General features: G+C 57.4%; 1 protein-coding gene across 3 annotated transcripts; it reads right to left on the bottom strand.

Annotated features, from left to right (window-relative positions):
• On the bottom strand, positions 1-9,768 carry LOC105299289. 3 transcript variants are annotated; one of them, XR_002782984.1, is made up of 8 exons: positions 9,669-9,768; positions 8,440-8,507; positions 7,904-8,017; positions 4,136-4,195; positions 3,365-3,509; positions 2,594-2,644; positions 359-865; positions 1-144 (listed from the first exon to the last, which is right to left on the bottom strand). XR_002782984.1 is itself a non-coding variant. In XM_023537121.1 (7 exons), exons 5-7 carry the CDS (start codon positions 3,473-3,475, stop codon positions 365-367), a joined length of 663 nt encoding a protein of 220 aa, XP_023392889.1. In that variant the 5' UTR covers positions 3,476-3,509; positions 4,136-4,198; positions 7,904-8,017; positions 8,440-8,507; positions 9,669-9,768; the 3' UTR covers positions 282-364. The 3 variants fall into 3 exon arrangements, 2 of the variants coding, with proteins under 2 accessions (XP_011369260.1, XP_023392889.1); XM_023537121.1 differs by lacking the exon at positions 1-144 and having other exon boundaries at positions 282-865; positions 4,136-4,198; XM_011370958.2 differs by lacking the exons at positions 4,136-4,195; positions 7,904-8,017; positions 8,440-8,507; positions 9,669-9,768 and having other exon boundaries at positions 3,365-3,572.
• Between the last annotated feature and the right edge of the window lie 56 nt (positions 9,769-9,824).

Below are 9,824 nucleotides of genomic sequence, written 5' to 3'. Positions count from 1 at the left end.
GGAGAGGCGCCCCGCCCCCCAGGAGGGACAAATGGCTCTTCGGGTGCATTCCCTTTTATTGGCACTCGGGACAGTGGCCACAGCAGAGGGACTCGGCCACCTGGCGCTGACACCAACTCCATTCAGGTGCTCTGTCGTTCCTGTCTGCAAGAGGGAGGAGCTGGTGCAAGCGGGGGACGCACAGAGGGCACTGCCCCCCGTTATCATGTGGTGCTAAGTCCCGATCATGGCCACACCCACCAACCAAGCGGTGTGACGGGGCAAGACGAGGACGTCGCTGTCTGTGTCTGTCAGTGTGAGCCCCGCCCCCCATCGGTCCTCACCGCGCCGGCACCCCCTTCCCGAGCTGGCCGCTCACCTGGCACTAGGCTGCACGCCGCTTCTTCCTCTTACTTTTTTCAGGCTCTGTGAGTAAAAGTTCCAGTTTCCTCTTGGACAGTGAGAGCTTGGGTCCCTTGTCCCTCTCATTCCCAAGTCTGGGTGGTGGCCGTGACACTCTGGCTCTGCCCTGTGCGCGTCTGCCAGTCTCAGGGGGCCCCACGGCAGAGAGGAGGGGCGCGCGGTCTTCCTCCATCATTCTCGAGTCCTCTGGGGACCCAGAGAGCCGGGCCGCCCATGCTCGCGCCTCGGGGCTGCCGGCCTCCGCGGGCTGCATGTCCACGTCGTCGGCCTCCAGGACGGCGGCGCCCCCGCCGGCAGCTCTTGTGGGGAGGTCTGGAGTTCTCGAGGGAGGGTCTTCTAAGTGAAACTCTGGACCGCTGGACTTGTGGCAAGGCTGGTTAGAGGCCACAGCACACGGAGGACAGGTGCAGGCACAGGCGGAATGCCTGGGCCCATCTTCTGAATCGTCATAGGGATCTAAAAACTGACGCCGAAGTGTGAGCTGTTAGCGGTTCCCAGCAGTGGGCCCCACAGGACGCACATTATCTGCTCAGGTTACTTCTTCCGTCACTGATGTTAGTCTGCCTTGCAAACACATCCTTTAAAACAGGGGTCTCCAACCCCCAGGCCACAGAACCGGGGCCGCACGGCAGATGCGCAGCAGAAAGCGAGGGAAGCTCCATCTGTATCTGCGGCTGCTCCCCAGCGCTGACATCAGCCTCAGCTCCCCATGAGATCACCAGGCATGAGATTCTCAAAGGAGCACCGGGCCCTGGTGCCACAAAGGTTGGGGACCACTATTTTAAAATGCATTCGACAAATATCCCATGGCACCCAAAAAGCCTCAGGGTCCACTGGCGCTGGGGGTCCAGCCTGAGCCCTGTCATTTAAAGGGCTCCGGGTACAGGCCTGGCTGGCTCATCCACGCCACCCAGCCCAGCCCCAGCTGTGCGACGCCATTCCCTCCGAACGTCCCCTCCAAGGCACCATGTCCCTGGTAGACAAACTCAGCCCTGTTCTGTTCCCCGAGCAGGCCTGTGCAGACGCCATCGTCCCTCCCACAAGGCAGCCAAAAGACGCTGAAACAAGCACTTAATCCAATCGCTCCGTTTCCAAAGGCCTATTCTCGGATGCAGGGCAGCCGCCGCCTGACCCCTGACCCCTGACCTCTGACCACTGGCGGCAGGCAGCTCTGGAGCTTCTGGCCATCTAGTAACACCCTCCTCGCCCGGCCTCTGTGCCTGTCACCTTCCCGCCTCAGTGCTCTTGGCCGAGTGGCTCTGCAGTGATGGTACCCACAGAAAGCCTAAGTCCCTGTGGCCAAGCACGGTCCCCTCCCACGCCAAGGCCCATGAGCCGCATCTTCGATCCTCCTTCCAGCGCTGTGTCGAGACATCCCTCCAAACACGCTAAGACTTGGCCCTGTGAGGCCGGGACTCAAGCGGGTTGACAGACACGGCATGCACCCCGTGTCCCCCTCCTCGCTGGGCGACACACTCAGGGAGGACCCACGGCGGAGTCAGCACAGGGCCCCCCATGGGTAGTGAAAACCCCCGAGAGCACTCGCTTCCTCTTTGGACAGTTGACATATATTCCAAAAAAAAGTAAACATGGAAATAGTTAAACGCCATAATCTATAGGCAACTGTAATTGTTTTAGATTCAGAAAATGGTCGGAACTGTAGAATTCACAAAGCCGGAAGCCACTGTGTGACCCCTCCACACACACGCAGAGCAGTGAGCATCCCCCCAGACGGAGCGCGGGGGGGGCTGGGACATTTATTCACTCAGTTTGAAGAATGACTTCACGGCTCACACACCTGCTCTTTGATGTTACCTCACGTCTTAAAACCTCTGAGACCAGGTACTAACTACACCTCATCTGATTATTGAGACTGATTTTAATTTTGAGACTCATTTTGAAATTGACTAATTGCAAACTGATGGTCTCCTCAATCTTCCAGGCAAACCACTGATTCTTTCTCTTATTTAAAAAAAAATTTGAAAGAGAAAAAAGAATTTAAACATCAAAGTACATTTTTTTCCCCAAAATCCGGTACCACCACTGTGGAGAAAAGAGTCCACACAGCAGGCCTGGGACCGCACTCCCTAGAAAGATCTGCTGACAAGGCTGGCCCCTGGGGACCTGGACATAGGGAGGGCTCCTGCCACTCCCTGCCTGAGAGTGGCCACTGGCTCATGCCACAACTTACCTCTCTCCAGATTCCAGCAACAAAGTCCATGTGGCTCTTGCTGTGACTGGCCTGGGGAGAAAAGGCTTAAATAATCCTTTCTGTCGAGGGGGACAGCAGCTTCGTGTTCGAAGGCAAGACAACAAGCGTGCCCACTGCCCACGCCAGCGGTCTCTGCCACACCGGACGCCCAGGGGATGGTGGCCCCGGCAGGTAGGGCGTGACAGAAGCTTCTTCCCGGAGCCTGAGCAGAGGCAGAGGTCTGGTTTGAAGGACTCGAATGCAGACCAAGAGGCCTGCAAACGGGGAAAGCAGAACCAGGAACACAGCCGGGAGACGGCGCATGCGGGAGGCAAAGTGACCGTTGACCTTGCACGGGCCCCCAGCCCCTGTTCTGGACCCAAAGCCGGAACACTGTGGACGACACTAGGTCATCCATCCCGACCCCTTTGTTCATGGACCCAGATGTGGCCAGGCCTGGCTCAGGGCTCCCGGGGAGAACCTGGGCTGGCGTCCGATATCTAGAACGCTCCCCACAGCCCCAGGCTGCCAGGAAAAGCAACTCTTCTGGTTTTTTTCTCCATTGAAAGAAAGACCCCCAAAGGACAGGAATTCAAATCAAACACCTCTAATCTGGGGAAGAGAAAAATGACCTGTAAGGGTGACGCCAGGGACCCCTGAGAACTCTCTCCATGGGGGCCCAGGGCAGGGGCTTCTGGTCACAAGCACACAGGGCCCCTCCCCCGTCCGGCCGCACCCTAGCGGGAGGGGAAGGCTGCCCGCAGGAAGCACCTTGAAGCGATGGAGTGTGTTCCTCTGCCTCTTCTGGAAGCCGGCCCGGGTGCCCGTCACACTGAATGCCGCCCTGATGCAGCCGGGCCGGCTGTACCTCAGACCAAGCATGGCTCGGGCGGTCCGGCACGGACGTCTCACTTAACTGGACACATCGAGTTCACGGGGACAAAGCACAAGGCAGTGGTTACGGGGGTGGGCGGGGCTGCCCACGTGAGAACAGAACTTCCTGGAGCCATGGACCAGTTCCGTCTGCCCCACAGGCCGCATCTGCCACAGTCAGAGCCGTGCACCCCGAGGGGCGAGCTTTACCGTAAGCGATACCCCAGGAAGACCGATCTAGGGCGTTTTCAAAAATCTTTCTCATTAAAACCCACGGGCAGGTGCTGGCGTTGGCGTGTAGCCCAGATCGATCATCCTGCAGTGGGGGGGCCCTCTGCTCCCAGATGCTGTGTCATCAAAGCCTATAGGAAATGTCACACGTCCACGGACACCGAGAGTTCTAGACCATTACAGTGGTGGGCGGAGCACCACCTAGCTCAAATGTCCTCCCCACTCTGCTTGTTAATGGAGAAGAAATTTTAAGCCCAGGCTGGGGACTGACTCGCTCAAGGTGACAAATTCTGAGAGCCTTTCCTAAGAAGTTTAAAGTTTTTAAAGATAGTTTAAAAAAAAAAAAGCCATAACCTCCCCCGCCCCCAAAGAACAGAGAGAAAATCTACTCTATAAATAAATAAATAGATAAATCTGAGAGAACCAGAGCCTACAAACCTGCTTGGAGTTTCATGTCACTTGCTTTCCTCGAAAGTCCGGAGAAGGCACCGCTGGACCCTGCTGGAAAGGATGTCAATTAGGAGCAGCAACATGAGCCAGGGACTCGCCGTGACAAATTCGGCTTCCCACGCCAGCTCCCTAAAACGCCAGCTCTCAAGCTTGCAAAGCGAAAGCTCAGAGAAATGGGAATGCTACGAGCCAGCCCCAGCCCGAGTGTCCCCACTGTGCCCAACACACATCCGCAAGTGAGAAGCCACCCCCTCCTGTTCCAGGCGGAAGTCCTTGACCCCAAAAGGGGACAGCTGGGCCAAGGCCACTGCCTAAGGAGCTGAAAACTCCCGGTTAGCCTCAGGGCCTCGCTTTTCAGGGGACACACGGGAGCAGGAAGCAGGGTGGCCCGTGAGGTGGATCCTCCAGCTGAGAGGCCCTTCTGCTGTATGTCTGATGTTTTCCTGAAGAGTTTAGGTGTCATCCCCTCTGCCTGAGAGCCACCAAATCTCTCCCTCCAAGCAAGTCCTTCCTGAAGCCCTCACCCCAAGTGCCCACTGCTCGCCAGGCATCCGTCCACGCACACGCGGGCACATGCCCCGCACCCACGTCATCCGGTCCAAGGCTCCACCCGTCACCCCCAGTGACCCATTTCCACCTCCCAGCTCCGCACCCCCGAGCCCACTGCCCAGCCTCCTCTGGGGTCTCCAGTAGGTTCTTCCAGCCTCGCTTGTCCACGATCTGCTCTCATGGAGCCGCCATTTCAGCGGGGTGACGCCTGCCTCCTGCGGCTCAGGCTTGAAACGCCTGGCGTTGCCTTCACCCCTCTTTCTTCCAAACCCCACATCTGGCTGATCAGCCAGTGTCGACTCGACCTTCCAAGTATGTCCGGAATTCACTTCTCTCCATTTCCACGGCCTGGCCCCAAGCCCTGGCCCCAAGCCCAGCCATTCTCACCTGTCTCCCAACTGCCACCCCTGCCCCGAGCCCTGCCCTCGTCCTCAGCCCCCAGCAGCACTGAGGAAGCGAAGCTGGAACCACGCAGCAGCCCTCAGAGGAGGCCAGAGCCCTGGCTGTGCCCAGAGGCCTCGGCAGACAAGCCCACCCACCCCTCCCTGGAGCACCGGGACTCCCGAAGGGTTCGGCCGCCCTTGACCAGCATGCGGCTGTCCCCTCACTTCCATCCTGTCCTTGCTCTAAGGCCACCCTCAGTGAGGCCTTTCAAGAGGCCCCTTATTGCACATGTCAACCTCTCCCACCCTCACACTGCCGTCCCACATGCAAGTGCACACACACGCGCACACACACGCACACGCACAAACACGCACAAACACGCACACGTGCACACGCACACACGCGCATGCGCACACACGCACACACGCACGCGCACACACACATTTTCTAACATTCTCCGTATTGTTGTCTGGACTCAAGCCCCATCACCGGGCCTCTGTGCTTCTTTGTCCACAGCTGTGTCCCCATGGCCTGGCATGGCGCTAAGCATGCAGTCAGTGCTCAAAAACTGTTTACTGGGTGCATGCGTGCATGCGCACGTATTCCAGCTGGGTGCGTGCGTGCATGCGCACGTATTCCAGCTGGGTGCGTGCGTGCGTGCGCACGTATTCTAGCTGGGTGCGTGCGTGCGTGCGCACGTATTCTAGCTGGGTGCGTGCGTGCCTGCGCACGTATTCTAGAGACCTTGCCTCCAATTTGTCCCAAGCCAAATGCATATCCCTCAAGGTGCACCCCTCCTTTCGCAGTCTCCACTGCAGCCACACGGGCTCCACCACCCTCCGAGACAGGAGCCAGAACCAAAAAGGTTCCACTGGAAATCGTATGGCTGGTAGGTCTGGAGCCAGACTTCCAGGGGCCAAACCTCAGGTGCACCACCGACCTGGCTGCGTGGCTGCAGGTGTATAAAGTAGCTTCCCGCAGCCTCGGTTTCCCTGGCGGTACAAGGGGCAAACGACGAGGAGTCAGTGACGTGACACGTGGGGGTCAGCATGCTGCTCTGTACGCTGGTTATTACTTCACTGGCTACTCCGAGACAGACATGTCACTCACACAGCCCTCTCCACGCAGACCACCACCCAAGGGAGTCGGAAGGCTCGAACGGCACTCTGCCACGGGGAGAGTGACATTTAAATCAGAGCGTCACCCTCCATGGAGGTGGTGAGAGTCTGCACGCCACACACAGTGTGTTTCCTATCTGATGGGAGGGTCTTGTCCAAAATCCTCTCAGGAGGCCCTGTGTAGCGGGGTGAATGGCGATCCCCCCAAAATATATGTCCACACCATCACCCCCAGAACTGTGCCTGTGGCCTTATTCAGAAAGAGTCTTTGCAGATGTGATCGCGTTAAGGATCTCGCGATGAAGTCATCCTGGATTTGGGACGGGCCCTAAGTCCAGTGACAGGTGTCCTGGTTCACAGGAAGGAGATGTGAAGCACGTGGGCACAGCGGGAGGTGGAGGGAACAGAAGGCAGAAACGGGAGTGAGGTGACCACAAGCCAAGGGACGCCAGGCGCGGCCGGCAGCCTCCAGAAGCTGGAGAGAGGCCTGGGACAGGTTGTCCCTCAGCCTCCGAGGGAGCCGGCCAGCCCTGCCGAGCGCCAGTGCTGGCAGTCTAGGAAAATGGCACCATCTTAAAGAATTCCGTTCCTTTCGTTTGCACTTTAAAAGAACGAGAGCAGATGGTGTGCTGTTTACTCAGGGAGGAGCAGGAGAGAAGCCAGGCTGGGCGGAGGAACCTGTAGCCACACCTCTAAGCACCAAAGATGGGCGAAGGACCAGGCTAGATACAAAATCATCCTGAATGCAATTTTGGTCACCGGAATGCCAATCATTTAAAGTGACACTATTTTCAACACGTGGGGAGAAATACTAGGACTGGTAGGGAACACAGAGAAAAAGAAAAAAAAGTTAGGGTGGAATGGTATAGGCCCATTTTTTAAAAGGTATTATCCTTCCATGTTATATTTGAGTCTTATAATGCAGTATGAAAGAATATATATCAAATATATATGGAGGGCATCATTATACTATACAAAACAAACAGTCCCAGCCCCACCCCCACCTGAGAAAAGTCATTTTCATAGACTGACCTCACAGGTGTCAGGAAGTCATAACCTGACAACCTGAGGCTTTAAATTGGGAAAGTTAGGGAGCAGCAAACCAACTTCTGGCCAGTCTTTGGTTCAGCCCCGTGTCATCCTGACTCCACCCCCTGTCATCCTGACTCCACCCCTTCCATCCTGGCTCCACCCCTTCCATCCTGGTCCCGCTCCCCTGCCCATCCATCTCCCAACTTCACGCAGCTGTGGTTATGAAGCAGGAAGATGAAAAGCCCAACGGCAAAACAGAAACGGAAGACGAGAGAGTGCATTCGTCTCCTGGCGCCTTCCGGCATCTTTTGCAGGTTAAATGCACCAGATGGGAAAGGATCGATGTGGTAATTTGAAATTTGTTAAAAGTTGAACACTTGGCAAATTTTCCTAATAAAGCTTTATAGTAAAAATTTATTTGAAATAATACAAATTAAAGGCCTGCCAACGAGGCAGGAAGAGGAAAAAGATGATGGGTCAGGACCTTCCCCAAACAGTCCCAAACCCCAGGGACCAGGGTGGCCTCCTGGCTCCAGGGGAGGGAGGGCGTGGCCCGGGGCCTGAGAAACAGGATCCCCCTACTTTATCCCCCTACCCCTGGAGCCAAGCCCGGGAGGAGCAGCCCTGGGGGACAAGCCAGCTCCCCAGCCAGAGCCTGTCTGAAGGTTCCTACCTGGTGTCACGGAGTGTCCAGGAGCAGGGGCTGCTAACGAGCGGTGGAGCGGTGGAGGTGACGTCCAGAGAGCCTGCTGCTGAGGGGAGAGGAGCTGGGAGAGAGATACGTGGCCTAGAGGGAGGAGGAGGGTATCAGCAGATGCAACCCTGTCTGTTCACAAAGACCGGCTTAGCAAATCTACCCTCGAGACCCGGAGAACGGGAGAAAAAAGACCGTGAGCCGCCTCTCCTCTGCAAAGTTTCCACCCCCATGGGAAGAGGAAATGTGGGGGCAGGAAACCCGGAACAGGGGACCCTAAGCAGACCTCTAAGTCGATGTCAGTGTGCAACTAACTCAATTTTGCATTTCCTCTTTAAAGGGAAAACATTTAAAAAGTTCCCTTAACAACATTCGTCGACTAGCCAACAGTTCCAGTTTAGAACAGACATCCTTTCCTTGTGATCCAATTTGTTCTGGAAGGTTTCTCAAACTCCTCTTCCCTCAGAGTGGTTTCTAGGGGGAGCGCGGCCCGATGAGGCCCCGTCTCGCCTCACCTGGTGTCTGTGAGCTGGCCTCTCCAAAGCTCCTGGGCTCCCAGCAGAATCCATCAGATCACAGAGTTCTACAGCCGAGAAAGAAGAACCCCCTTCAGGCCAGAGGAATCCACAGGACGCAGGGGCAAAGGCGGGGAGGAGAGAGCGGGGCATGGGCAAAGGCGGGGGGCGTTTCTAATTTTAAAACACTTTTCCTTAGATGAAAACAGGTTAAAATATTTGGGAGAAATACAGTGTAATTTTGCATGCAGATGCTAATTAACCCCAGGTTAATTCTCAGGCATCTTAGAATTCTCCTGTGGTTTTGGGGGGGCCCGCACTTCCCAAGCACAGGCTGGATCAGCCCCCAGGCCACCGTCCCTTACCATGGGCAGAGCTGGCCCAGGCTACCCCATGATGGAAGCTGGCTGGGGGGTGCCCCTTCTCAATCCCTCACTCTCCATGCCTGGGGGAAATGTAGGAACCCCCATATCTGTCCCACCTCACACCAGAGTCTCCCCCTGCAGGCTTGACTCCTGGGGGTAAAGATATTTCTCCACTGGGGTCAATAAAGGGGGAGGTTTTGTGGGTCTCAGAGGCAGGGATCTCAGCCCCAGAGGGCGGGTACCATCTTCACTCTGCATGACAGGGACCCCTCATTGGGGCGGGGATGTGGGGGTGGGGATGGCGGGTGATGTATTCAGTCTGGAAGGGCAGGGACCCCTCATTGGGGTGGGGGTTGGGGGTAGCGGGTGATGTATTCAGTCTGGAAGGGCAGGGACCCCTCACCCTCTCGGGGGGCACTGTCCTCACTTCCACAGAGCAGGACCCCCCACGCGGGATCTGGGCTCTGCAGCCTCCGGAGGGCCCCTTCTTGCTGGAGGAGGCACCACCCGCTCCTCATATCTGGGCTCACGCGGCTTTAACGGAGCCCCGTGGGAACGGCAGCTGCGAGAGCAGGTGGCAGCACCCAGCGCCGGGCAGGCGCACCTGGCCTTGCACCTGGGCACCCACCTGCCGGAGACAGGGTAGGCAGCAGCCTCCCGGCTCCCTGAGAAGCAGCCGCCACCCAGCCTCCGAGGTGGCAAGGCCCTGGGGTGTGAGGGGGACTCCGAGTAGGGGCGTTGTCACTCAAGTTGGGGTCCAGAGTCTGCTCAGGTGAGGCCTGGGGAGATGTTCGTTCAGAGCAGCTGGGGTGGGAACGCAAGGGTCGGGGGCGCAGGGCACAGGCTGTCACCGACCGCACTTACCTTCTGAATGGCATGTCCATTTTGTGCCCACAGTGACCGTCCCTGAGCCCAGAGGGAAGGTCTCGCGGGCCAGGCCTGTGTGACGTCACAGGGGTCTCCATGGCAACGAAGCACGCGGTTCGGGGAGCCCGGCCCCCGCTCCCGGTGCCGCCCGCG

This window comes from Pteropus vampyrus, unplaced genomic scaffold, assembly GCF_000151845.1.
Source record: "Pteropus vampyrus isolate Shadow unplaced genomic scaffold, Pvam_2.0 Scaffold178, whole genome shotgun sequence".
Lineage (NCBI taxonomy): Eukaryota > Metazoa > Chordata > Mammalia > Chiroptera > Pteropodidae > Pteropus > Pteropus vampyrus.
Note: the sequence above shows the minus strand (reverse complement) of the source record. Positions and strands in the feature narration are given on the sequence as shown.

What these genes read in the sequence shown, in the direction of transcription:
- LOC105299289 (XM_023537121.1), bottom strand. Translation starts at nt 3,475, where the DNA reads ATGCTTGGTCTGAGGTACAGCCGGCCCGGCTGCATCAGGGCGGCATTC. An exon ending in ACACACTCCATCGCTTCAAG is followed by an intron (nt 2,645 to 3,364) that starts GTGCTTCCTGCG and finishes TTTTCTCCCCAG; the next exon opens with GCCAGTCACAGCAAGAGCCA. An exon ending in TTGCTGGAATCTGGAGAGAG is followed by an intron (nt 866 to 2,593) that starts GTAAGTTGTGGC and finishes CTTCGGCGTCAG; the next exon opens with TTTTTAGATCCCTATGACGA.